This window comes from Lepidochelys kempii, chromosome 8, assembly GCF_965140285.1.
Source record: "Lepidochelys kempii isolate rLepKem1 chromosome 8, rLepKem1.hap1, whole genome shotgun sequence".
NCBI classification, from domain to species: Eukaryota; Metazoa; Chordata; order Testudines; family Cheloniidae; genus Lepidochelys; species Lepidochelys kempii.
In genome coordinates, this window is record NC_136387.1 from 47,150,531 (window position 1) to 47,177,068 (window position 26,538).

At 45.4% G+C, this 26,538-nt stretch overlaps 2 protein-coding genes across 3 annotated transcripts in view; one reads left to right on the top strand and one right to left on the bottom strand.

The window, feature by feature from the left end:
* The window catches only part of METTL18 (methyltransferase 18, RPL3 N3(tau)-histidine), a 32,040-nt gene extending 17,990 nt beyond the window's left edge, over positions 1-14,050 (top strand). The window contains exon 7 of one of the 2 annotated variants that reach the window (XM_073356379.2): positions 13,743-14,050. The gene's annotated coding sequence lies outside the window, so the exon portion shown is untranslated. The remainder of the gene's footprint in view (positions 1-13,742) is intronic. The other variant, XM_078854047.1, reaches the window with a different exon arrangement.
* On the bottom strand, positions 697-3,771 carry LOC140915862 (14 kDa phosphohistidine phosphatase). Its single transcript, XM_073356380.2, has 3 exons — positions 3,552-3,771; positions 2,801-2,925; positions 697-929 (listed from the first exon to the last, which is right to left on the bottom strand). The coding sequence occupies exons 1-3, from the start codon at positions 3,691-3,693 to the stop codon at positions 837-839; spliced, it is 360 nt and encodes a 119-aa protein (XP_073212481.1). The 5' UTR covers positions 3,694-3,771; the 3' UTR covers positions 697-836.
* Positions 14,051-26,538: the final 12,488 nt, after the last annotated feature.

Consider the following 26,538-nt stretch of genomic DNA (forward strand, 5'->3'; position numbering starts at 1 on the left):
GGTCCAGGAGGCAGTTTTGCCACAGGAGAGGGTGTGGGGTGCAGGCTCTGGGGGGGGGAGTTTGGATGCGCGAGGGGGTGAGGTGCTTAGCAGGGTCAGCTCCCGAAAGTGAACAGCCTATCCATCTGACAGCAGCTCCTGGGTGGGGAAGCCAGGGGATCTCTGCCTGCTGCCCCTGCCTGCAGGCACCACCCCCGCAGCACCCTTTGGCCGCAGTTCCTGGCCAATAGGAACTGCAGAGGCAGTGCACTGAGACTGCCTGCCCCTCCCTGCCCCCCAGACACATGCTGGCTTCCTCCGGGAGTGGTGAGGAGCTAGGGCAGATAGGAATCCTGTTCCCCAGCATGCTGAGAGGGAGGGGGAGGAGTTTCTCAGCATGGCCCATGGACCCCCCCGGTGTACTCTCAGGGACCCAGTTTGAGAAACACTGCTCTAGCATAAAGACAGATGCAAAGAATGCATTTAGCTTCTCTGCAACAGTCTTGTCCTGCTTGAGAACTCCTTGAGCACCTATATTGTCCAGTAGCCCTGCTGACTGACAAGCTGCCTACCTCCAATGTATTTAAATTAGTTTGCTGATTGTTTGTGTCTTTAGCTAGTTGCTTTTCAAATTCTTTCTTATTATACTTTTAACCTTGTCAGCATTTATGCTGCTCTCCGTTTTCCCAGTAGGATTTAATTCCAATTACTAAAAGATGGAGAACACACAATTTTTTTTTATTTAAAGCTAACAGATAAAGCTAACAGTGATTTATTTGAACATAACGTAGACTTCAATTCTGTATCAACAGCTAGAGTGCAAACTTCCTTTGTATTTCAGATTCCAGAGTAGTTTTTCATTTCTTGTCATCTGACCAAGTGATTTTATAGTCTTGGTATACTTTTTTCAGTATTTCTACGGTCACTGCATGATCTGCTTTACCATATCCCTGCAAAAAAGATAACAAAAGATTTTGAAGGGATGCAAAATATAAGGCTACAGGAGTATCAAGTCCCAGTTAACATTTTAAATATCCAGATTTATGGCCTTATGCTTCCCCCTGCACAGAAGTCCCACTGAGGTGAACCAAGTTCTGTTTATTACCTCTCAAGAATATCTGAATTAAAATGTTTCCGAGTTAGAAGCCAGGAAAATCAGAGTTAAAGTTGCCCTTAACAAGGCATTGATTCTCACTTAGGTAACTACAAGAGCCTTAACTCTGCTCCAGGAGGACCACACAAGTAAATTGACATTTAAGCTACATGTTACACAACTAATACAAAAAGTCATTTTCTACACACAAGGTCTGCCCACATAAACAAGCATGGCTATATCAGACATAAGTAGTCTTGGAAGAATTAGCTTTTTAATTGGTAAACATGGATTTCACCATATACACAAAAAATATTTTCATTGATAATAATCAAAATGTACAGATAGGCAAAGAAAGCAACATGCTGCCTGAAAACTTAGTTTGATTTAAGGATATTTACTTTGTATATTTTGACATGTGATGTTGACAATTTGTGTTTTAGTGGTTAGAAAGCTTGAACTTTTTGCATCTCAACGTGTACTGCTATTAAATTATTGTCTAAGCCAACCTATCACCCCCACTAATGTAGGAAATTAGTAGCTGAGCTCCAGTGCTGGCTCAGACATTGCTTTAAGTCTCAAGGAGCTCAATCTATTTAATCCCAGCCACAGAGTTCACTTCAAAGAACTCCTCAAGCATTCCTCTAATTCTCATAGTTTACCCAAGAGCTAAGTATCAATAGCCCCATTTAACCTAACTATGTCCCTATTTTTAAAGTCACACAACAAAAAACCAGGACAAGAGCCAAGTTGCTTTGATTTACAGGCCAAGATGTAACCTGCTATTCCAGAGTGCCATTCAGCTTTTCTGTATCTCCATTTTTCTGTCTGACAAAGTGAAACTTTGCAGTTACACAGTACGCCTCTAAAGTTCCGGGCACTTGACAATGGTGGACAAACAAAGTGTGGGGTATAGTTAACTGCCCCTTCTTCCACTATCTTGGTGGCAGAAGGGAGAGATGCTGCTGCCTGTGCTGCACACCACCACCATTAATCCAGGAGTTTGGTCATGAATTGTTTGATTCTGCCACAAATATTGAGCAGGCTCTAGAAGACCCCTAATGTTGCATGCCATCTCCCCTCCCCATAGAGCTTTGCCCCCACAATATGATATCTGAGAAAGAGCCCTAATTAAAAAAAAAAAAGTTTAAGCTGGTTTGGGGCTATAACTGACCCGGAGGAAAAGTGACCTTGAAGAACTGCTACTTTCTATACAGGATTGAGACAACATGTCTTTACATCACATGGAACTAGTCTGCTCTGTTCCACATTAGTAACTCAAGAAATCCTTGTTTCTTATCATTTACTCTCTGCAGTGGTGAGATGGGATGGAAACTGCGGTGTGTTCCACATATATGGATAATTCATTGCTTCTGTTGGTCATTTTATAAACAAACTGTATTTACAGACTGAGCCATGTAAGTAAGAGATACATAGACAGAGGCATGCTCTATACCTACAGTACAGGATTGTGAGTCAGGAGCTGCTGAGTTCCAGTTACAGCCGTGACACCCATTACTGTGTGACTGTGAGTAAATCAATCTAACCTCTTTGCTGTAGCTTCCCCATCTAAAATAGGCCATCTTTACCCACCTCAGAGGGGAGCTGTGTGGACTAACTAATTAATGCTTATAAGTGATCCATCAGAGTGCTGAGAATTATTACTAGTATTTTTAAATAGAGCCCTAAAATGTTGGTTTTTAAAGGAAACTAATACATGGCACTTACTGTGGAAAGACCAAATACCCGCATTTTCTTGTCTTTGCTATTATGGTCAATTTTTCCTCCTCCAAGGCACTTGCATTCAAAGCCCAACTTTTCCATTTCAGGGTTTACTTTTTCAAATATATGATCTGCAAAATGAAGCCAGTTCAATCCATTAACCAGAACTCAGGTTTCACTTGGGGATTACTTTCAATCCTCTCTTTTCAGCTACCTAGTATTTTTTTCCGGTTTCCTTCGGGAAGCTGGTAAGTGAAGGGAAAGACCCGTTGTTACTTACACAGCTGGGCCCTAGCAAACCCCAGAACAGTGGCTGCCGGGTCCACCGTCTCACCAAGTCAGAGGCTGCTCAGAAGTGCAAGTTTCTGAGTGAAACGTACCAGGGCCGGACACCAGCGCAAGTCGCTCCTCACCCGGCGCGGCGCAGCCACAGGAGCGATGGTGCAGGCGCAGCCCCGCAGCGGGGCCGAGGCCTAGGAGCAACCCCGACAGAGACGCTCTATGGGGGGGGGGTTAAGAGCAGCGCCCCGCTCAGCGGGGAGAGCGCTGTCCGCACAGCAGCAGCGGCTCCGCGGGAGCCGGGCCACCCCGGAGGTGCTGCAGCAGCAGGGGAGGAGCGGCCCATGGCGGGGCAGCCGGCTCCCCCCCCCCAAGAAAGCGGTTCGGAGGGGGCGATCGGCCCGGGGGGCGCATGAGGCGTCAGCCGGGCTCCGCCCCCAGCTCCCCCGCCCGGCCTTGGCTCGTGGCACCGACTCACTGTGGAACTCGGCGGCCGCGGTGCCCCGGACGACGTCCCGGTGCTCGGCTCCCCCCGCGCGCTGCACCCGCACCAGGATGTATTTGAACGTGCCGTCCGGATCGATCTCCACTGCGGGCACCGACTCTAGCTGCCCGGCCATGGCCACCCCTCGGGGCTGAGAGCGGGCCAGCCGCCGCTGCTCCGCGCATGCGCCGAGCGCACTAAGCAGTGGGCCGCCGAGAGTCGGGCTAAGGCCGGGGTTACTGGCTCGTGCCACTGGGGGCGGGGTTAGGACGGCGGTTGCTGGCTCAAGCCGTTAGAGGGTGGGGTATAACTGTCACAGGTTCCCTCCCCCCATTGAATGACTGGGAGCTAAAGCCTCCCCAAGGCTCCTTCCCCAGCCACCTGCTGTGCCCAGGTGCCCAGCTGTGGCCAACTTCAGGGGCCAAATCCCTAATATCATGAGCCAGGCCTTAATGTTGGGAGAGTTTAAAAAATCCAGCCCCGCTGTCTTCCAAGGGTCAAAAGTCATGAGTCAGGCCACCAACAACCCTGAGGGGCTAAGGGTAGAGCCCTGTGTGGGGCTATTTTTTGCATTTGTATCCCGCTTCCACTGCAAAATCCTTAAACCCTGCAAATCCTGCAAGAGAGACAGAATCTCACATGCTACTAAAAAAAAGTTGGTTAATATATATATAAACAGAATTCAGACATAATTTTTACCGCTAAAAGAATAAAATCTTGCTTAAACGATGTAAAAATACTTTAACTTCCGTTATAATAGACATCAAATCCCTTGCTTACATTTAAGTATTAAAACCTTTATTTAAAAAAAGACAAGCTTGCTTTACATTGCTGAAATTCTATTTATGACAAAGTGCTGACGTGTATATCATATGGAGCGTCCAAACAAATTGCACCACAATTTTGCCTTAAATTGTGCAGATTTTTTGTAATGATTATAAAAAGTAAGTTCTTTTAAAAAACTGGATTTATTTTTAAACTGCTTAAGCACCATTTTTGAAACTTTGAAACACCATTATTTAGATGTCAGGATTATTACTGCTTTTAAAAAAAACATTTAACAGAAAAACTGCTCACAGCATTGACAGCATGCTGATACAACAGTGACAGTCTGTGCATATGTGATGTCACAGAACAACAAAACCAGTGAGTGTGATTCTCTGACCTGACTTGAGCCGGTGTACTACACCTGATTCAGAGCAAGGGAGCTAAGTATATATAGGAAAGAGAGTTGGTATGGCAACCCCCATTTTTTCATGTTCTCTGTATATATATATGGTTTCAGAGTAGCAGCCGTGTTAGTCTGTAGTCGCAAAAAGAAGAGTGCTTATGGCACCTTAGAGATGAAAAATTTATTTGAGCATAAGCTTTCGTGAGCTACAGCTCACTTCATCGGAGTGAAGCTCACGAAAGCTTATGCTCAGATAAATTGGTTCGTCTCTAAGGTGCCACAAGTACTCCTTTTCTTTCTGTATATATATATCTTCCTACTGTAGTTTCCGCTGCATGCATTTGATGAAGTGGGTTTAGCCAACGTAAGCTTATGCCCAGATAAATTTATTAGTCTCTAAGGTTCTTTTTGCTGATATAGACTAACACAGCTACCACTCTGAAACCTGAAACAGAATAATTAGCAATTTTCCAAATAGGCTACTCTTGGTAAACTGACAAGAGATTTAGTCCCACTAATTACCGCAGTCTGTTTTCTTTTGCCCACCCAGTCCTGCCTGCAACAAAGTACATTTTATCCACTCCCGTTGTTATGGCAGCAAGACCCACGGGATCCCAGTCCCACTGCAGGGCTTTAGCTGAGGGTTCCCCCCTACCCCGTATGCAGGTGGCAGATGGTGCTGCCCACGCTCCCACTTCACTGAGAAGATTTTGGTCCCTGCCACCATGAGGGTTGCCAACATTCTACTTGCACAAAACCAAACACCCTTGCCCTGCCCCCTGCCCTGTACCTCTTCCGAGGCTCTGCCTCCAGTGGTGAGCTGGAGCCGATTCGCACCGGTTCACTAGAACCAGTTGTAAAATGTCCATGAGGGACAACCGGTTCTAAAAGGGCTTCTAAATTTAACCGGCCAAAAGTGGCGCCATAGGTGCCGACTCCATGGATGCTCCAGCCCTGGAGCACGCAAGGGGAAAATTTGGTGGGTGCAGAGCACCCACTGGCAGCTCCCCGCCCCAGCCCTAGCTCACCTCCGCTCCGCCTCAACCTCCTCCCCTGAATGCGCCGCCCCGCTCTGCTTCTCTGCCCCCGCAGGCTTCCCGCAAATCAGCTGTTCGTGCGGGAAGCTGGGGCGGGCTGAGAAGCAAGCGGCAGCTTTGCACTCAGACCCAGGGAGGCGGAGGTGAGCTGGGGCAGGGGGGCATGAGGGCGCAAGGAGGGCCGCCCGTGCCGCAGCAGGTAACCCCGGGGGTGGGGGGGCGCAAGGGAACCACTCCCCGCCCCAGCTCATCTCCGCCACCCTCGGCCTGAGTGTGAAGCCGCAGCCTGCTTCTCAGCCCTCCCAGGCTTCTCACTGAACAGCTGTTTCACGGGAAGCCGGGGTGGGGGTGGGAGGCGCGGAGAAGCAGAGCGGGGCGGTGCATTCAGGGGAGGAGGTGAGCTGAGGCCAGGGCCAGGTGCGGGGTGGGGAGCTGCCGGTGGGTGCTCTGCATCCACCAAATTTTCCCCGTGGGTGTTCCAGTCCCGGAGCACCCACGGAGTCAGCCTAAGACACCACTTTTGATGTGATCAGTGGGGGGAGCGGCCGCTTCCCCTGCTCTCCCCCAGCTATGCTACCCTGCCCCTAGGAGCCAGAGGGACCTGCCGGATGCTCCCTGGGAGCTGCCCCAGGTAAGCACTGCTGGGACTCCCCACCTTGCTCCCCGGCAGGTCCCTCTGGCTCTTAGGGGTGGGGTGGGCACCCACTACGATGGCCCACGAGACCCTCCTGCCTGGTTCTGGGGGCAGTCAGAAGACAGGGGAGGGGGATGGATGGGGCAGCGATTCCAGGGGGCGGGGGTGGGCAACGACCCTCTTGTGGGGTGAGGAGGGAACCGGTTGTTAAAATTTTGGCAGCTCATCACTGTCTGCCCCTGCTCTGCCCCTTCTCCTAGGCCCCGCCCCTGCTCACTACATCCCCCCTCCCTCTGTCACTCACTCCCCCCTCTCACTCATTCGCTCATTTTCACTGGGCTAGCTCAGGGGGTTGGGGTTCGGGAGGGGATGAGGGCTCCATCTGTGGGTGTGTGCTCTGGAGTGGGGCCAGAAATGAGGAGTTCGGGGTGTGGGAGGGGGCTCTGGGCTGGGGCAGAGGGTTCAGATGCAAGAGCGGGTGAGGGCTCCGGCTGGGAGTGCAGGCTCTGGGATGGGGCTGGGGATGCGGGGTGTTGGGTGCAGGAGGGTGCTTTGGGCTGCCCCGTCTGCAGGCATTGCCCCTGCAGTTCCCATTGGCCGTGGTTCCTGGCCAATGAGAACTGCGTAGCCAGCACTTGGGGCAGGGGCAGCATGTGGAGCCCCCTGGCTGCCCCTATGTGTAGGAGCCAGAGAGGGGACATGCCGCTGCTTCCGGGAGCCGCGTGGAGCCATAGCAGGCAGGGAGCCTGCCTTAGCACTGCTGCGCCACTGACTGAACTTTTAACAGCTTGGTCAGTGGTGCTGACAGGAGCTGACAGGGTCCCTTTTCGACCAGACATTCCGGTTGAAAACCGAACGCCTGGCAACTCTAGCTGCCGTTGCACTGCCCATCACTTCTGTCCCTCCCACAGCTCCAGCAGCTTTTCACCCAGTCTGTTGCTGAGGTGAGGAGCGGCAGAGCTGCCCTGAGCTAATGCAACCATTTGTGCCCCTTCCACTCCTGTGAGAACAATGTGGGGTCCTGTGGGATGCAGGCAGAGCTCTCCCCACCTCTGCCGCCCCTCTGATTGGCTGCGGTTGCCTTGGAGGAGGAGCAGTGGGGAAAGCAGTCAATTGGGTAGGGGGGTTCCCAGGCAAAGCTGGAGCATCTCCCAGATGGGGGCAGGCTTGCCAGTGCTCACATGACTCGTGAAGATCTGTGGAGAGCTGAATGTGCAATATGGCCGCTGGTGAACGTATCACAAATCACAAAATGTTTTCCTGCGCTGCTGTCAAAACCCTGGCCATGCCAGGGGAGTGTCTGCGGGACTAAAAAACACAATATAACCTTTTTCTAAAAAAACAAAAGCTTTATGATTTTGGGGCCAATCTCATAATTTTGGGGAGTCCAATTCATGATTTTTGATCTCTTGAGATTGGCAATACTGAAATAATAATTATTTGCCTCTGAGTTAGGAGTCACTTTTCCTAGCTGTTCTCTGTAACCACCAGAGCTAGAAATTTAAAAAAAACATTAAAACCAAGATCCTCTGTTGATCCCTTGATTCCAGGATGTGGGTCTTTAAGAAATGCACCATATGTCACAAGACATGCGATCAAATTGTGAAAGTTCACAATACTTTGAATCTAAAAAAATGGAATAAACGTATTGAAGTTGCTTCTGTTTCATGGGTTTTACATGGATCAATTTCGAGGTATTTTTAAATGTTTTTGTCAATTTTTAAAAGTATATTTATGTTCTCTTTTTTTTCATTCCTTCTCTTTTTCCTATCTTTGTTTTTTCTAGTAATTTTTGAAGAAGAATTTTTTTTTCTTGGAAAATGACTCAGAAAAAAACGTAGAAAAAGGAAAGGAAAAATGAAACATATCAAAATATTTATAACAAACTTAAAACAATGTTTAAAAATATTTTATTTTATTTTTCAACTAAAATACTTTTTGTTAAAAAGGAAATGTGATCAGTTCTAATAGGGAAACCCAGAGGTGACCTGAAAATGTTTGTTAAATGGGTGGGTTTGGGTTTCCCCTCTGTTTACCACAGTTTTAAGTTTTGTAAAGTTTTTTCCTTGGTTTTTTTTTAACCTTCGAAATAGCCAGAGTGTCCGATTTTTCTGACACGTTGAAAGGTCTCAAAAATGTTTATTATGAACTTCTAAACAGAAAAGGAGTGAGGATGATACTTCTCTAACAAATACTTATGTTAATTAGCCATTTCCATTGCTAACCCCGGGTATTCCAAACTCATGAGTCAGGCCTGAAGAAACTATGAGACTGGTTTGGAAATAATAAATTCTGGGTTCCATTTCTTTGCCTTCTGATTTTTGAAACTCTAGGTTATACACATTTGCAAGCCTTTCTCCACAACCACCATTTTTAAAAAATGAAAGCTGAGATTCTCATGTAATCAATTGACTCCATGTGCAGGGGCTTTAAGAGCAACACCAAATATTTCAAGACTTGTGATAAAATTGTGAGAGTTTGCAATGCTGCATTAAGGTTAAATAGGCATTAACAAAAACAAAGAGAGTTTTAAATTCTTGTACCTTTCAATTGCTCAGCTTTCACTCACTTGGATCTTGTGATGTCACAATTTCACTAGTTCTCTAGTCGTCATTGGCTAGAGTTAGGGTGACCAGATGTCCTGATTTTATCTTTGATAAGAGAGACCAAATGATTTGTTAACGGCCACACAGTGAGTCACTGGCAAAAATCAAGAATAGGATTCAGAAACATCCGACCAAGCTGATATAAACAGTTGTATCCACAACATTCACTGGGTAATGAATTAGTTCCTTATATTGTTCTCGTGTGATTTCCTGTCCGAATACTGAAAAAACACTCTTGTATGTTCACATCAAATGCCTACTCAGAAAAGAAAAAGCCCTCAGAGCTTTCTTTCAAGGGGAAATTCCAGAATATGTTCAGGAGATTATTAAGAAGTGCAATGTTTTCTTGTGTGATGCCACACAAGCCTTATCTAACTAATCTTGCTTTCTGGTATTTGGTCCTTGAATATCTTCTGTGCTCATTTTGGGTCATTCCCTCTGCCTTGTTAATATCTAACTATGTCTTGGAGTTGTTTGAAATTAATGTCCATAAAGTGTTTTGAATACAAAATACTGTATAAGTACTAAGAAATTAATTATTATCATGTTCATTATTGAGGCAATATAATACACTCTTTTTTTGGTATTCTCGATGGTCCTGAATGGGAATAGATAATGTGTTTGCACTCAGGAACAATGTGGATGTTCCTGGACTCTGTGTTTTGCACAATATTTCTTTCTCATTCTGACATTTGTGTGTTTCTACTGTTTCATAAGGTAGCCAGAGAAATAAGGAAACCAGCTGGACTGATCTACACTATACAAATTTGACTGCATTTGAATACCGTCTGAACAATCAAGTTAGATGATGTACTACTGACCACTATAACGTAGCATTTGTAGGGCACTTGTCTGAACATTGTGTATCCTGGTCTACATTGATTGCTGAAGCGTAGTCAGCATTGTGTCATCTAACTCAATTGCTCACAACCATGTTCAAAGACAATACAGTTTTGTGGTTTTCTGCTGTAGACATAATCAGCATAATAAAATATCTGTTTTCAACAACATAGGGGACAGGAGAGCCTTTTGAACCAAATATATTAACTACATACAAGAATTAAAGAACTGTTTAAAATGCTCAATGTGTAGCCATGCAAACACGATGGAAAAGAAAAAAAAATTAGGTACCCAGGGATCATGAACTTAATTGAATGAGTTCTGATGTAGAGATACAATTGTAAACGTGTTATATAAGGTATTGATGATTATTATTTACTTGCCCACTGATTTCAATGGAAGTGAAGAACCTAAATACCTTTGAGAATCTGGGTCTTATTTATGAGTTCAGAGTGCCCCAATGTAAGCTAGTTGCTTCACAGAAATAAGTGAAGACAGTCCTTGTCTGGAAGAGCTTACATCTAAATTCAGGCATGGCACATTAAAAAGAATAATAAACCGATAGAGGAAGAGAAAAGCGGAAGAATGGACAAGGGTTGCAATAATAGGATTATACAGTTAATTGGTAAGACACTTTTTGGTGGACCTCTTAAGTTTGGTATTAAGGGGTTTTTTAGTTTTAAACTTCATTTGGGTTTCACAGCGGATGTCTGAGAGAAACAGGATAAAGCCACACCTGACGGTTCCAATAATGGTGTTTTACATCTGAACATGCTGCTTCTGAGGAACTGTAGACAAGGTCTGTTGAGTTACAAGGGGTCTCTGAAAAGAATCTATGAGACAGGGCACTGAATGGAAATATGAAATTGTCACACCCAGTGTGCTTTAGTAAGAGGAAAAGAAGGCTTTAGTCATGGCAGATTTTCATGTATATTAATCATTGTTTTATCATTCAAAGTGTTCTTTTCTTTCTGGGGTCCCCTGTTCATTGTTTCTCAATGACGTTCAGATCTATGGGGGGAAGGATAGCTTAGTGGTTTGAGCATTGGCCTACTAAACCCAGGATTGTGAGTTCAATTCTTAAGGGGGCCACTTAGGGATCAGGGCAAAAATCAGGGATTGGTTCTGCTTTGAGCAGGGGGTTGGACTAGATGACCTCCTGAGGTCCCTTCCAACCCTGATATTCTAATGTGCTCAGCCCATGGAGAAGGCCAACTTTCAGTTTCATAGGGACCTGCAACTGAATTGCAAGCATAAATCAGTACCTGTGCTTCTGGCTACTCAATCATAAGTGCAAGTCAGGTAATTAGAGAGGTAAGTCTCAGACTTCCATCAGCAATTCATTATACATTTTGTGGGTGCATTTGGCACCAATAGAAAAGGAGACCAAGCTTCATTCCTTCTCAGAAATTACCTCATTGTTATTGTTTGTTAATTAATGGTACAGTGACTACAAGCAAAAGTGTGTCACACTACAGATAAGAAAGCATGAGGCAAAATTTTCTTCTAACATAACTCTATTGAAATCAATAGAGCTTCACCAGCAGACAATTTGGTCCATGGCATCTGCTGCAAAAAACTTAGAACCTAATTTCCGCTGTGACACAATGAAAGGGCCCCACGCCACTCCCTGAAGTGGCCAGCATGTCCGGCAGTGGCTCCTGGGGGAGGGGTGGAGCAGGCGGCTCCGCCGTGCGCTGCCCTCGCCTGTGAGTACCACCCTCGAAGCTCCCATTGGCCGCGGTTCCCCGTTCCCCGCCAATTATGCTGCAGGAGGCAGTGCCTGCAGGTGAGGGCAGCGCACAGAGCCCTCTAGACCCTCCCTCCCCCAGGGGCTGCAGGGATTTGGTGCTGGCTACTTCCAGGAGCAGCGTGGGGCCAGGGCAGGCAGGGAGCCTCCCTTAGCCCCGCGGCGCCACAAGTCTGGCAATCCCGCAGGCCGGATTGAAAGCCCCAATGAGCTGGATCCAGCCCGTGGGCCGTAGTTTGCCCTCCCCTGTTCTAAACTTATACATTACTTCAACTGGCAGCTTTGCATGTACACACAGACTAATGTGTTATCGTAATACATATATCTCATGCAATGTATTGTATTTTCCTAACAAAACAAGTTATTTTTATATATTTAAATGATACAAAAGTAGGTTGAAAATTGGAAAAAAAACAAGTATTTTTTGTAAAACCTGGGATTTTTTTTGGTAAAAATTGGTCTAACCTGAAAATAAAAGGGCTTAATTATAGATTATAAGTACCCGCATGGGGTACAAATATTTAATAATGGGCTTTTCAGTCTAGCAGAGAAAGGCAAGATCCAATAGCTGGTAGTTAAAGCTAGACAAATTCAGACTGAAAATAATGCATATATTTTTAATGGTGAGAGTAATGAAACATTGGAACAATTTACCAAGGGTTGCGGTGGATTCTCCATCACTAACAATTTTTAAATCAAGATTGGCTGTTTTTCTAAAAGATCTGCTCTAGGAATTATTTCAGGGAAGGTCTCTGGTCTGTGTCAGACTAGATGATCACAATGGTCCCTTCTGGCCTTGGATGTGACACAATGAAAGGGGAACAAACCTGTGTGGTTGGGGTGGGGAGGAAGACCAAGGGGTTACAGCTATAAGAATCCATAAAAACATACAGCCGTAATGTGCATGTTATAACAGATAAAGGTTGTTTTAAATGAGGGGCCAGGTTCCTTGCATCAACACATGCTTGACAAGGGAGAGGTCATCCCTAACCCTGGCCCTGATGAACATTAGAGCAGTCTTTAGGCAGCTCTCTTGTATTGTGAGCTAAGGGTTAGCGTCATGGAGCTCTGTTTTGTCCGCACTCCTCCCTATGCCTACATGGCCCCCTATACCAGCATGTGGTGGGGTCAGCTGGCATGGGCGCCAGCTCTTCTGGTTTTATGCCAATGGAGAATTCCCCTTTGCTGGGGGAATTCTCAGCTGGCCATCTGTGGTCAGTTTATGTCTCCTTTGCACCACACAAAGTGGATAGAGCAGGGGCTGAGATGTATCTGGCCCAACACAGATAAGTAGGACTTTGTGGAGGGACTTTCCTAGCTGTACCCTCTTTATAGAAGGGATAGGCTTACTCATCACTGACAGTGCCAGGGAGTTAAACCGCATTTCCTTAAGAGACCAGAAATTCTTCATTTGCTATGCCCGAGCAACTGTTGCCTACTTCACAATATCATCTCAATGCACTTTTTCTACAAAGGAAAGGAAATGTTAATGGCTCATACTAGATAACAGCTGAAGTAGTCCCTTAGTCAATAAGATGGAAAAATTGAATCCTCACTGATTAAAGGCACTGAGCGCATAAAGCTGTGGATGATTGCCAGCTTTTTTTAAATTCTGTCCCTCACTATGTATAGGTTTAGCATTTCAAACACAAAGGGCCTGATGAAAAGGCCATTGAAGTGAATGGAAGTCAATAGGCTCTGAGGACCAATATGAATGTAAAGTCATATAGTTTTATTTCTGCATTTCACTCCATCGTTAAAATCTACACTAAGTGCATGGCTATACTTTCAGATATACAGCGCTGTGAGTTAAACCAGCCCTTGGAGAACGCAGTATGGAAAGTGCTGCAGTGTTTTTACAGTGTCAGATGCAAGCGCTCTGGCGTGGCCACATTTGCGGCACTTGCAGCGGCAGTGGGAGCGGAGCATTATGGGCAGCTATCCCACAGAGCACCTCTTCCCATTCTGGCGCTGTGGCTTGTGGGAAGGGTGCGGGGGAGAGAGGGTGCGGGGCATTCTGGGTCCTGTCCCAATGCCCCGTGATGAATCTCTTTGCATCCGAGCAATCCCTGTGCTTCCATCCACATTTGGCACCATCTTTCAACGTTTTTTGTACTCCACGCTCTGTCTTCCCTTTCGGTCTGCAGGAATGGAGCCCGAAGTGCTGAGGAATATGCTGATGAGTCTCGGAAGCACATCATGTTTGGCAGTCGAGTTACACCTTAAGCTACAAACTGACAGTGAGGAGTCTGATGATGATGTCGACTCACGTAACGCATATGACAGCTATGGACTTTGGAAGCAAAGTCCTGGCCTTCCAGAGTTTGGTCAGCAGTGTACTGAAACTGTGGTAAGGGATTTCAACTTGAACCAAGTCTAGTTTGTGAAGTTTAGAAAGTGTTTTATCTTTATTTTTCTTATAACCATATTTGCTTTTAATGCCTCATTACTTGTACTCATTTAAAATCTCTCTCTTTGTAGTTAAATAGACTTGTTTCATTTTTTAATCAAAACTGATCCAGTGTTGTGAATTGTTTGGGTAACTCCATTTAAGGTAGCAGACTTTGGTATGTTGATCCCATTAGAGGGGCAAAACACCTATTATATCTTAACTGTCCAGGAGAGAAATGGACAGTGCAGAACACATGTTTTTTTGGGGGAAATCTGAGATTTGGAGTCTGTTGGGGGTCACCCTGCAAATAGTAACCCAGGCTGCTGGAAGCCAGAGTGTGGCTGGTGTTTGCTGACTGGCTGCTGGGGTCAGTGTTGCTGGATCAGAGCTGTGGCTTTCAAGAGACACTCAGGGTGTGACTTGCCTACTGTTTGGTTGTTTGTGAGGAGCTCAGCTTGGGAGCTACAGCTGCAAAACTTTGTGAGGCACTCAAGGTTGCAGGGCAAGTGGTGACACAGCTCCTCACTGATCTGGATTGCACCACAGAATGCCATACCTGTGTTTCCTCCAAACACTGACTGTTTTCTCCCTATACCTGGCTCTGCTCTTCCCTAGGTCTTGATCCATTCCAGAAGTCTAGGAATCTTAAGGGGTCATGCCATAGAACAAAGGTTGACTGACCCACTGTCCCTACTACTTTCAAAGGGGACAGACACCCTGATACACCAGACAATAACCTTATCCATTATACTACACTCCTTGCTGTGTATTTTTAATATTAAAAATTATTGACTTATTCTCTTGTTACATTTGGGTAATGATACTGACAGTCAGAGCTTTCATTAAACAATTAGACACTTCCTTTAATAAGGCCTGTTTTATAATAAAAACAATTTTATTGTGTGTATGAAAATCAAGTCCATGTGCTGGACAGATTTTTGACGTTCTCCTTAAAACTGAGTCAAAATTTCTAGTGCAGTGAGTAGTGAATTGGTGGCTCTCAGGGCAGTTCTGACAGGCAAAATATTTACATCATAAAAACCACTAGCAGTTGGCACCAGTTGACAGCAGTTTCTGGGTTGGCAGGCTCAGCAATAAGTCCAATCACAGAGCGGATCACAGAAGCTAGGAGGCTGATCCATAGCCTGGAGATGTAGGAGCCCATTGTTTTCAATGGTGCGGAGCTGTACCCACATAGCGTGGCTGTAGATTCAAGCCAGAATGCTCTTTTCACATCATTTCTTGTTTGTAATCACTTGCCAAAATTAGTTTTATTTTCATCAGAAAATGAGCATTATAAAGGCAAACTTGTTTACATTTTTACCATTTTGTAAATTCTTTCCAGATCTTTTCCCAAAACTACACATGCCACAGTTTCTTTTTCTGGTTATCATAGTGGACAGTTTGCCCCTCTCAAAATATCTGATAGGAACTCCCCACTTCTCTCTCAGAGATATTCCCACTGCTTGACTTATCAGTCAAAGGACACATAATTATGTAGAGGTGTGGTGTCTTTGAAACCTAACTGCAATGAACAGCCCAATAAATGAAACCTAAACACAGTTTCTTTTTCTCAAGTGTTCATTTCCTCACGTCTTTGTAGCATTCAGTAATAAAACCAAATAACGAGCATTTAAATAAGAACAATGTTGTCAATCTATTTTCAAGAGTTAACAACATATTTTGGCTCATCAAATGAAGATAAACATTCTGAGGAAAAAAATACTATTCCAAGAGTGAGGCCTTGTAATAGAAGGACTTAGCCTTCTAGTATAGAATTGAAATAGTTAGAAATCCATTGAGTTACAATGGCATAAAATGAATGTAATGAAATAAAAGATCAGAACCTACTATTCAACTCTGTGTATGTAAATAAGTGGCTATAAATATATGGATCATATGTAACATGTAATGGAATGAAATGAAATGGGTCTGTTTTTAAAAAGGGCCTGGTTCGCAGTTGCATTACTCCAGTTTTATACCAGCTCATGAATCCCACAGATTATCAACAAAACCATAGATGCATTGTATTAACCTCATCCTCCATAATATGAAAGCCTGTTGGAAACTGACATGAATAGTCAGCTCAGCGGAGTGAAGAGCCTGAGTTGGGGCTGGGGGAGAGGTCAGTCTGTCTCTAGGCCTCTCTCTGAAGACTATTCTCCGGGGCTCTTCTCTGCCTCTGCTCTGTGTTGTTCTCTTCCCCAGTGTCCCCATGCCCCATGGTACCTATGCCCTGCAGCATGTCTGACTACCCACTATGTGTAGGGATGGGGCTGTGATCCCAGACGTCAGCCTGTGCTCTGTAGGGATGAACACCGTGAAGGAATCTACTGAGGAAAAAACCCAACTCATCACTTAATTGATGTGTATGGAATTTTAGGGCTTATCTATAGGGGGAAACTCAGGAAAGTTAATTACTAGAGGTATGAATTTAAAGTCGATTAGTTAAACTGTTTTAAACTCCTGTGAGGACACTCTCATTCAGAAATAAAGTGGCCTTAATTAGGCTAAATCTAATTAAGAGTGTTTACACAGTGGATTTTAAACAGGTAGAATTTACTCAGGTGTCTTGAATTAAACAGGTGTTAATATACATAAAGTTTTAAAGAATCTTAGGCCATGTCTACACTACAAAATTAGGTTGAATTTATAGAATCCGGTTTTGTAGAAAGCGTTTTTATACAGTTGATTTTGTGTGTCCCCACACAAATGCTCTAAGTGCATTTAGTTGGTGGAGGGCGTCCACAGTACTGAGGCAACAGTCGACTTCTGGAGCGTTGCACTGTGGGTAGCTGTCCCACAGTTCCCGCAGTCTCCAGCACCCATTTTAATTCTGGGTAGAAATCCCAATGCCTGATGGGGCAAAAACCTTGTCGCGGGTGGTTCTGGGTACATATCATCAGGCCTCCCTCCCTCCCTCCCTCCATTAAAGCAACGGCAGACAATCGTTTCGTGCCTTTTTTCCTGGGTTACCCGAGCAGACGCCATACCACGGCAAGCATGGAGCCCGCTCAGCTCACTGTCACCATATGTCTCCTGGGTATTTGGCAGACGCGGTACTGCATTGCTACACAGCAGCCGCTCATTGCCTTTTGGCAGCAGACTGTGCAGTATGACTGGTAGCCATCGTCAAAGTAGTTCAGGGTGCTCTTTTAACCGACCTCGGTGAGGTCAGGGGCACCTGGGCAAACATAGGAGCGACTCAGCCAGGTCATTACCCTAAGTTTCGTCTCATGGCGATTCAGTCCTGCAAGCAGTCCTACTGCACCGTCTTTTAATGAGCAGCCAGGAGACGATGATGACCAGCAGTCATACTGCACCACCTTCTGCTGAGCACCCAGGACATGACGATGGCCAGCAGTCATACTGCACAGTCTGCTGCCAGCAAGATGTATAAAGATAGATGAAGTGGATCAAAACAAGAAATAGACCAGATTTGTTTTGTATTCATTTTCTCCTCCCTCCCTCCATGAAATCAATGTCCTGCTAAACCCAGGGTTTTGGGTTCTATCCTTGAGGGGGCCATTCTGTTTCTCCTTGATGCAAAGCCACCCCCTTTGTTGATTTTAATTCCCTGTAAGCCAACCCTGTAAGCCATGTTGTCAGTAGCCCCTCCCTCCATCAGAGCAACGGCAGACAATCGTTTCGTACCCTTTCCCCTGGATTACCCGAGCAGATGCCATAGCACAGCAAGCATGGAGCCCGTTCAGCTCACCACAGCAGTTATGACCATTGTAAACACCTCGCGCATTATCGTGCAGTTTATGCAGAACCAGCACCTGAGAAACCAGGCAAGGAGGCGATGGCAGGACGGTGATGAGGACATGAACACAGATTTCTCTAAAAGTACGGTCCCCAGCAATTTGGAGATCATGGTGTTACTGGGGCAGGCTCATGCCGTGGAACGCCGATTTTGGGCCCAGGAAACAAGCACAGAGTGGTGGGACCACATAGTGTTGCAGGTTTGGGATGATTCCCAGTGGCTCCAAAACTTTTGCATGCATAAGGGCATTTTTATGGAACTTTGTGACTTGCTTTCCCCTGCCCTGAAGTGCAAGAATACCAAGATGAGAGCAGCCCTCACAGTTCACAAGCAAGTGGCAATAGCCCTGTGGAAGCTTGCAATGCCATAGAGCTACCGGTCAGGAACTCTGGTCTGTTTAAACGGCTTCAGGAAGGGATTTACTTCCCAGACCAGAAAATAACTGTTGGGGATGTTGAAATGCCTATAGTTATCCTTGGGGACCCAGCCTACCCCTTAATGCCCTGGCTCATGAAGCCATACACAGGCACCCTGGACAGTAGTAAGGAGCTGTTCAACTATAGGCTGAGCAAGTGAAGAATGGTGGTAGAGTGTGCATTTGGATGTTTAAAGGGTCGCTGGTGCAGTTTACTGACTCGCTCAGACCTCAGCGAAACCAATATTCCCATTGTTATTGCGGTTTGCTGTGTGCTCCACAATCTCTGTGAGAGTAAGGGGGAGACATTTATGACGGGGTGGGAGGTTGATGCAAATCGCCTGGCCACTGAATACGTGCAGCCAGACACCAGGGCAGTTAGAAGAGCACAGCAGGAAGTGCTGCGCATCAGAGAAGCTTTGAAAACCAGTTTCATGACTGGCCAGGGTACTGTGTGACACTTCTGTTTGTTTCTCCTTGATGAAAACCTGCCCCCTTGGTTGCCTCTAAATTCCCTGTAAGCCACCTGCCCTCCCCTCTTTGATCACAGCTTGCTTGCAAAGGAAACAAAGTCACTATCATTTAAAAAACATGTATCCTTTATTAATTGATTATAAAAATAGGGAGATAACTCACAAGGTAGCCCAGGTGCGGTGTGGGAGGAGGGTAGGAGGGAAGCAAAAGGCCACTTTAAAACTTCTTGAATGACAGCCTTCTGTTGCTTGGGCTGTCCACTGGGGTGGAGTGGTTGGGTGCCCAGAGCCTCCCCCACCCCGCCCCCGTGTTCTTGGGCGTCTGGGTGAGGAGGCTATGGAACTTGGGGAGGAGGGAGGGCAGTTAAACAGGGGCTGCAGCAGCAGTCTGTGATCCTGCTGCCATTCATGAATCTCCACCAGATGCCAGCGCATGTCCATTTGATCCTGCAGTAGCCCCAGCATTGCCTCCTGCCACCACCTCTCCTCACGTTCATCGGCCATCATCCTGTACTCTGCTATTGTGTCCCTCCACACATTCTGCTAAGCTCTGTCAGTGCCAGACGACTGCATGAGCTCAGAGAACATTTCATCACATGTGCTTTTTTTTCACCGCCTTATCTGAGTTAGGCTTTGGGACGGAGGAGGGAGGCTTGAAACATTTGCAGCTGCTGGAGGAAAAAAAGGGAGTGAAGTATTTTAAAAAACACATTTTACAGAACAATGGCTATACTCTTTCACGGTGAACAACACTATTCACATTACATAGCACATGTGATTTTGGTACAAGGTCGCATTTTGCATCTTATATTGAGTGCCTGTGGCTTTGGTGTTAGAGATCACACACGCAGTGCTTGGCAACAGAATTTGGCTTGCAGGCGGCCATGGCAAGCCATAGTCCCCTTAATTAAATTCCCCTATTTCAACCAGGTTACCATGAACAATATCACTCTCTTGAGGATAACACAGAGAGATAAAGAATAGATGTTGCTTGAATGCCAGCAAACACCGGGACCATACGCTGCCAGGCTTTGTCATGAAATGATACCAGATTACTTGCTACTTACATGGCATGGTAAAGTGTCCTACCGTGGAGGACGGAATAAGGCTGCTCTCCCCAGAAACCTTCTGCAAAGGCTTTTAGAGTACCTCCAGGAGAGCTTCATGGAGATTTCCCTGGAGGATTTCCGCTCCATCCCCAGACACGTTAACAGACTTTTCCAGTAGCTGTACTGGCCACAAATGCATCCCAAGTCCTCAGGGCTACTTAATCATTAAAAAACGCTTTCTTTTATAATGTGTATTATATTTAAAATGGTACACTCACCAGAGGTCCCTTCTCCAGCTTAGTTGGGTTGGGATGGTATTTCAGTCAGGGTGAGAAAAAGATCCTGACTGTCGGGGAGAACGGTGTGCTGTGTGCTCTCCTCAAGCTCCTCCTCCTCCTCCTCATCTTCCCCATCCACAAAATCCTCAGGCCTGGCGGAGAGTACTCCATCATCACAGTCCACGGACAGGGGTGGGGTAGTGGTGGAGGCCCCCCCTTGAACTGCATGCAACTCAGCATAGAAGCGTCATGTCTGGGGCTCTGTCCCGGCACATCCGTTTGATTCTTTGGTTTTCTGGTACGCTTGTCTGAGCTCCTTAAATTTCACGTGGCACTGTGTTGCGTCCCTGCTGTAGCCTCTGTCCCTCATGGCCTCGGAGATTTTTTGAAATGTTTTGGCACTTCGTCTTTTGGAACGTAGTTCTGATAGCACAGATTCCTCTCCCCATACAATGATCAGATCCAGTGCCTCTTGTTCGGTCCATGCTGGAGCTCTTTTTCGGTTCTGGGACTGCATGGTCACCTGTGCTGATGAGCTCGCCTGGCCAAACAGGAAATGAGATTCAAAAGTTCGCAGGGCTTTTCCTGTACACCTGGCCAGTGCATCCGAGTTCAGAGTGCTGTCCAGAGCAGTCACAATGGTGCACTGTGGGATAGCTCCCGGAGGCCAATACCTTCTAATTGCATCCACACTAACCCTAATTCGAAACGACAATGTTGATTTCAGCGCTAATCCCCTCGTTGGGGAGGAGTACAGAAATCGGTTTTAAGAGACCTTTATGTCAAAAAAAATGGCTTCGTTTTATGGACGGGTGCAGGGTTAATTTGATGTAATGCTGCTAAATCCGACATAAACTCGTAATGTAGACCAGGCCTTAGAGTGTGTCTAAATTAGGAAAAGTTGAAGTTAGGTCTTGGTTAGGTTAGCTAACACATGTTGGGTGCCCCTTTCTATTAATCAGGTTTCATTTCTATGGGATCTTTTACTTCATTACATTAGTTTTATGCCATTGTAACTCAATGGATTTCTAACTATTATGATTCTGTAATAAAAGGCTAAATCCTTCTGTTACAAGGCCTTGCTCTTGGAATCAATATATTTTTTTCCTCAGAATGTTTATCTTCATTTGATGAGGCCAAAATATACTAATAACTCCGGAAAATAGACTGACAACATTGTTATTATTTAAACGCTGGTTATTTGGTTTCATTACCGAATGCTACAAAGACATGAGGAAATGAACACTTGAGAAAAAGAAACTGTGTTTAGGTTTCATTTATTGGGCTGTTCGTAGGAGTTAGGTTTCAAAGACACTACACCTCTATACAATTATGTGTCTAGACTGGACACATTGGATGTGATTATCATTGAAGGTTCGGAAGGATGGAAAGACGCCTTCTTCATCACATTGTGATAAAAGCCCACCACATTAGAGATAGAAATACCTTCTTTGGGATGATTAATTTCCAAAACATGGTATCTATGTTGGATTTGTAATTTTTTATTAACTAATATTGTAAAGGTCTCATTCTTAGATGGGTATAAGGCTTTGCACACATGGTTCAGGCCATGGAATGAGTCAAAATTGTCTTGACAAATTGTAGAACTGGTCTGAATTCAACAAGCTGAAATTCAGTAAAGACAAATGCAAAATACTTCACTTAGGAAGGAAAAATTAAATGCACGTCTACAAAATGGGGAATATCTGGCTATGTCGTAGTACTGCTGAAAAGGGTCTGGGGGTTACAGTAGATCAGAAACTGAACATGAATCAACACGGTGCTGAAGCTGTGAAAAAGGGTAACAGTCTGCATGCATTAATAGGATTGTCGTATGTAAGACATGGGAAGTAATTGTTCAGCTGTACTCTGCATTAGTGAGGCCTCAGCTGGAGTACTGTGTCCAGTTCTGGGGACCACACTTTAGGAAAGATGTGGACAAACTGGAGAGAGCAAGAAAAAATGACAAAATGTTTAGAAAAATCTGACCTATGAGTAAAGTTTAAAAAAATGGGCATGTTTAGTCTTGAGAAAAGAAGACTGGGTGGGAGCAGGAGATCTGATGTCTTCAAATATGTGAAGGGCTGTTATTAAGAAGACAGGGTCAATTGTTCTCCATGTCCACTGAAGGTAGAACAAGAAGTAATGGGCTTAATCTACAGCAAAGGAGATTTAGGTTAGATATTAGGGAAAGCTTTCTTACTATAAGGGTAGTTAAGCTCTGGAATAGGCTTCCAAGGGAGGTTGTGGAATCCCCTCACTGCAAGTTTTTAAAAACAAGGTGGACAAACACCTGTCAGGGATGGTCTAGGATGTTTACTTGGTCCTGCCACAGTGCAGGGGGCTGGACTTGATGACTTCTTGAGGTCTCTTCCAGCTCTACATTTCTGTGATTCTCTGAGCCTCATTAACTTGAGAAAGTGAGGATCATCTCTTCTGCATATTGGGGCAGAAGCTCTACAGCTGATTTTTAGACTTCTCTCCTCTGGCAGAAATGCTCTGTCTAAGATTTGAGTCGAAAATGGCTTCTATGAATGGCATCTGTTGTGTGGGTATTAGTAGGGCTCTTTCCCTGTTATTTCTGAGTCCTAGACTATTGAAGGGAGGAGGGATAGCTCAGTGGTTTGAGCATTCGCCTGCTAAACCCAGGGTTGTGAGTTTAATCCTTGAGGGGGCCATTTAGGGATCTGGGGCAAAAATTGCGGATTGGTCCTGCTTTGAGCAGGAGGTTGGACTAGATGACCTTCTGAAGTCCCTTCCAACCCTGGTATTCTATGAAGAGAGCAGTTGGGATACTGCTATGGATAGGTCTTCCCTTGATGTAGCTTTGATAAGCAAATCATCCAAATCAGGAGAGATGAAAATTCAAGAATAAAGCCCTTTTCCCCTGAAAGTGCTGGGCATCTCTTCTATAGCACCTGTTTGTAAAAGGGGGAGAACTTTTGATCTCAACTGGATCTTGTGAGATGGGTCCCTGAAAACGGAAGGGGGAGAGCCTGGAAGGATTGATGGTCTTGAACTGGCTAGCATATCCATTGTGTACTATCTCCAAGATCCACTTGTCTGATGTTATTGCTTTCCAATTGTTGCATAAAATGGCACAGGTGGGTCTCCCAAGAGGAATGGGGAAAGAAGGGTAGAAACTGGAATGCAACTCTCAACCCTCATGTCAGATTTGAGGCCACTCATGTGGTACAGAGGAATATGATACGGGGGTTTGTTTCCACTTAGAATAAGGTTTAAAAGACTTCCTTCTCTGTTGATGATGTTGTTGAGAAGGGTTTTGATATTGTTGAAAACTACATCTTTGCGAAAAGTACAAAGATGAAGCTGAGGGTGGACACTGTCTCTGATATCTGAACATTGGTATCCCCAATCGTCTCTTGGGGAGCTGGAATACATCCATAGATCTGGCAGTAGTTCTAACATCTTTCATTCTTTCCAGTATTTCATCCGTCTTTGCACTAGTTAAGCCTTCCCCATCAAATGGAAGGTCCTCTACCTTCACCTGTGTCTCTGAGGGTAGACTTGAGGTTCTCAACCAAACATATCACCAAAGAGATATTGCAGAAGCCCCACTTCTCTGGCAGAAATGTCAGTACAGTCAAAAGATGCCTTCAGTTGATGTTTCACAGCAGTTTGTCCTTCAGTAAGTATCCACCTTTTGAGCCTTCTACTGCAGCTTCCACCACTCATCCATGGCTGGAACTTAGAAACTTAGAAAAATCGTCTTGAGAGAGCTGATAAAGTTTATAATCTTTCCTTGACATTGGTTGTCCCGATGCAGGAGAGGACCTGATCAATTTAGCCAGTTGAGAAAGTCCTTCTAAGAGAGGAAGAACAATTCTGCTTCTAGAAGATGAACCCAAGATGTCAAATATAGGCTGGGAAGTCTCCTCCACAGACACCAAGGGTAGCCAAGAGTCTCAGCCATTCTGTCTATTAGCTCATGAAAAGGACTTCTTTCCTTGAAGGGAAAGAAGTAGTTGAAATCCCCCTGCTATCATCTGGGGAAATTTGATTTTCTGATTCCAGAACCAATACATGAGTATGTTCAGCTAACATCAGTTTCTCCTCCTCTGAAAGTGTATCTAGAATGATTGTAGGGGACTGATCTCTACTCTTTTGTTTTGCAAAGGCACCCAGGAACTTTGGATGCCATGGTTCAAAGCTGTCTCACATACCAGGTGGAGAAGGTTTCCTTATGTAAAAGGAGGTTGGGGCTCTTGAAAATGGTCTAAGGAGGGTCAGCACAGCCATCTTACCCAAGTTGGAACCTGCCACTTTGGCCAGAATTACATATTTGGATTTGAACAATAACACTTTGGGTAATAAGGGCCCTGTGACAGGGTGCACCAACCCCGCACTGGGCCAACAGGGGCTCCCTAGCTTGATGCACAGAACCCATCACAGGCCCTCCTCATACTATTGCCTGGCAGTGCATTTTGCTTTGTGCTGCAGAATCTGTTCATGTTCTGAGTGAGATTGCAGGTCCAATCTTTGTTCCAATCCTGACGGTAAAGGTGATATTGGTGGTCTTGGTTGTAAAATAGGAAAGGGTGAAAAGAAAAGGAGTACTTGTGGCACCTTAGAGACTAACCAATTTATTTGAGCATGAGCTTTCGTGAGCTACAGCTCACTTCATCGGATGCATGCCGTGGAAACTGTAGCAGACTTTATATATACACAGAGAATATGAAAAAATACCTCCTCCCACCCCACTGTCCAGCTGGTAATAGCTTATCTAAAGTGATCACCAGGTGGGCCATTTCCAGCACAAATCCAGGTTTTCTCACCCTCCACCCCCCCACACGTGAATCTGTGTGCGGGGGTGGAGGGTGAGAAAACCTGGATTTGTGCTGGAAATGGCCCACCTGGTGATCACTTTAGATAAGCTACTACCAGCTGGACAGTGGGGTGGGAGGAGGTATTTTTTCATATTCTCTGTGTATATATAAAGTCTGCTACAGTTTCCACGGCATGCATCCGATGAAGTGAGCTGTAGCTCACGAAAGCTCATGCTCAAATAAATTGGTTAGTCTCTAAGGTGCCACAAGTACTCCTTTTCTTTTTGCGAATACAGACTAACACGGCTGTTACTCTGAAACCTGTCATTAGGAAAGGGTGAGTGTACTTTGTTTGCAGAGCATGACGGAGTCTTAGGCAGAGGAGGAAGTGGAGAGATTCAGACATCAGACACTCTTCTTCTCTTTTCCAAAGAAGGACTGTCCACTTGTGGAACCAGAACCAACTATCTCATGTACCTTCTTTACTTAAATAGGTCAGATCCAAGCCCAGAGAAGAATGCAGATCTGGGCAATGGATTTAAACCACCATCATAGTACAGTAATTCCTCACTTAAAGTCATCCCGGTTAACGTTGTTTCGTTGTTACATTGCGGATCAATTAGGTAACATGCTCGTTTAAAGTTGTGCAATGCTCCCTTATAACGTCGAAATGACTTCGACGTTACAAGACGAAAAAAAGTGTTTTCCACCCAGAAATCTTAAAGTCATCCCGGGATGACTTTTTTTTCGTCTTATAACGTCGTTTGGCAGCTGCCTGCTTTGTCCACTGCTTGCAGGAAGAGCAGCCTGTTGCAGCTAGCTGGTGGGGGCTTGGAACCAGGGTGGACCGGCAGCCCCCATCAGCTCCCCGCTCCCCTAAATTCCCTATGCAGCAGCCGCCCAGCAGGCTATCAACTGCCTGCAGTTCAGCTGTCCCACCCCCCACTGCCATGTGCTGCTCTTGTCTTTTGCCTTGGAGCTGCTCCCCGAGCCTCCTGCTTGCTGGGGGGGGGAGGAGGAGGGAAAAGGGGGGCTATTGTCAGGGTGTCCCCCTCCCCCTTGCTCCTGCACCCTGCTTACCCCATCTCCATAGAGCAGGGGGACACACGATGGGGCTCAGGACTGAGGGAGCTTCCTGGCAGCAGCTGTGGTCTCAGTTTGCTGATTAACTTAACAAGGCAGTGTACTTAAGAGTGGGTCAGCGTACTTAAATGGGAAATGTGCATCTCTCTCTTACACACACACACGGTGTGTGTCTCTGTCTGCCATGCTGTCTCCCCTCCCTCCATTCCTGCTGCCTTGTAGAGAGTGAGGCTATATTAACAATGAGTTAACCCCTTGAGGGCTCAGCCAATTGCTAGTTCACCATTTAGCACAAAGGCATTCCCTGGGAAATATCCCACCCTCTGATTTCACCACCTCAACCTAGCTTCACAATCATCATTGCTGTGTACAGTATTAAATTGTTTGTTTAAAACTTATACTGTGTGTGTATGTGTGCGTGTATACACACACACACACACACACACACCGTATAAGTACATATATATATATATATGTATAAAATATAGGTTTCAGAGTAGCAGCCGTGTTAGTCTGTATCCGCAAAAAGAAAAGGAGTACTTGTGGCACCTTAGAGACTAACAAATTTATCTGAGCATAAGCTTTCATGAGCTACAGGTCACTTCATCAGATGCATGTAGTGGAAAATTTTTTATATACACAATTTTTTATATACACAAAGATTTTTGAGTATTTATATACACAAAGATGGAAAAGATTT

What these genes read in the sequence shown, in the direction of transcription:
- LOC140915862 (XM_073356380.2), bottom strand. Translation starts at nt 3,693, where the DNA reads ATGGCCGGGCAGCTAGAGTCGGTGCCCGCAGTGGAGATCGATCCGGAC. An exon ending in CGCGGCCGCCGAGTTCCACA is followed by an intron (nt 2,926 to 3,551) that starts GTGAGTCGGTGC and finishes TTCATTTTGCAG; the next exon opens with ATCATATATTTGAAAAAGTA. An exon ending in GGGTATTTGGTCTTTCCACA is followed by an intron (nt 930 to 2,800) that starts GTAAGTGCCATG and finishes TCTTTTTTGCAG; the next exon opens with GGATATGGTAAAGCAGATCA.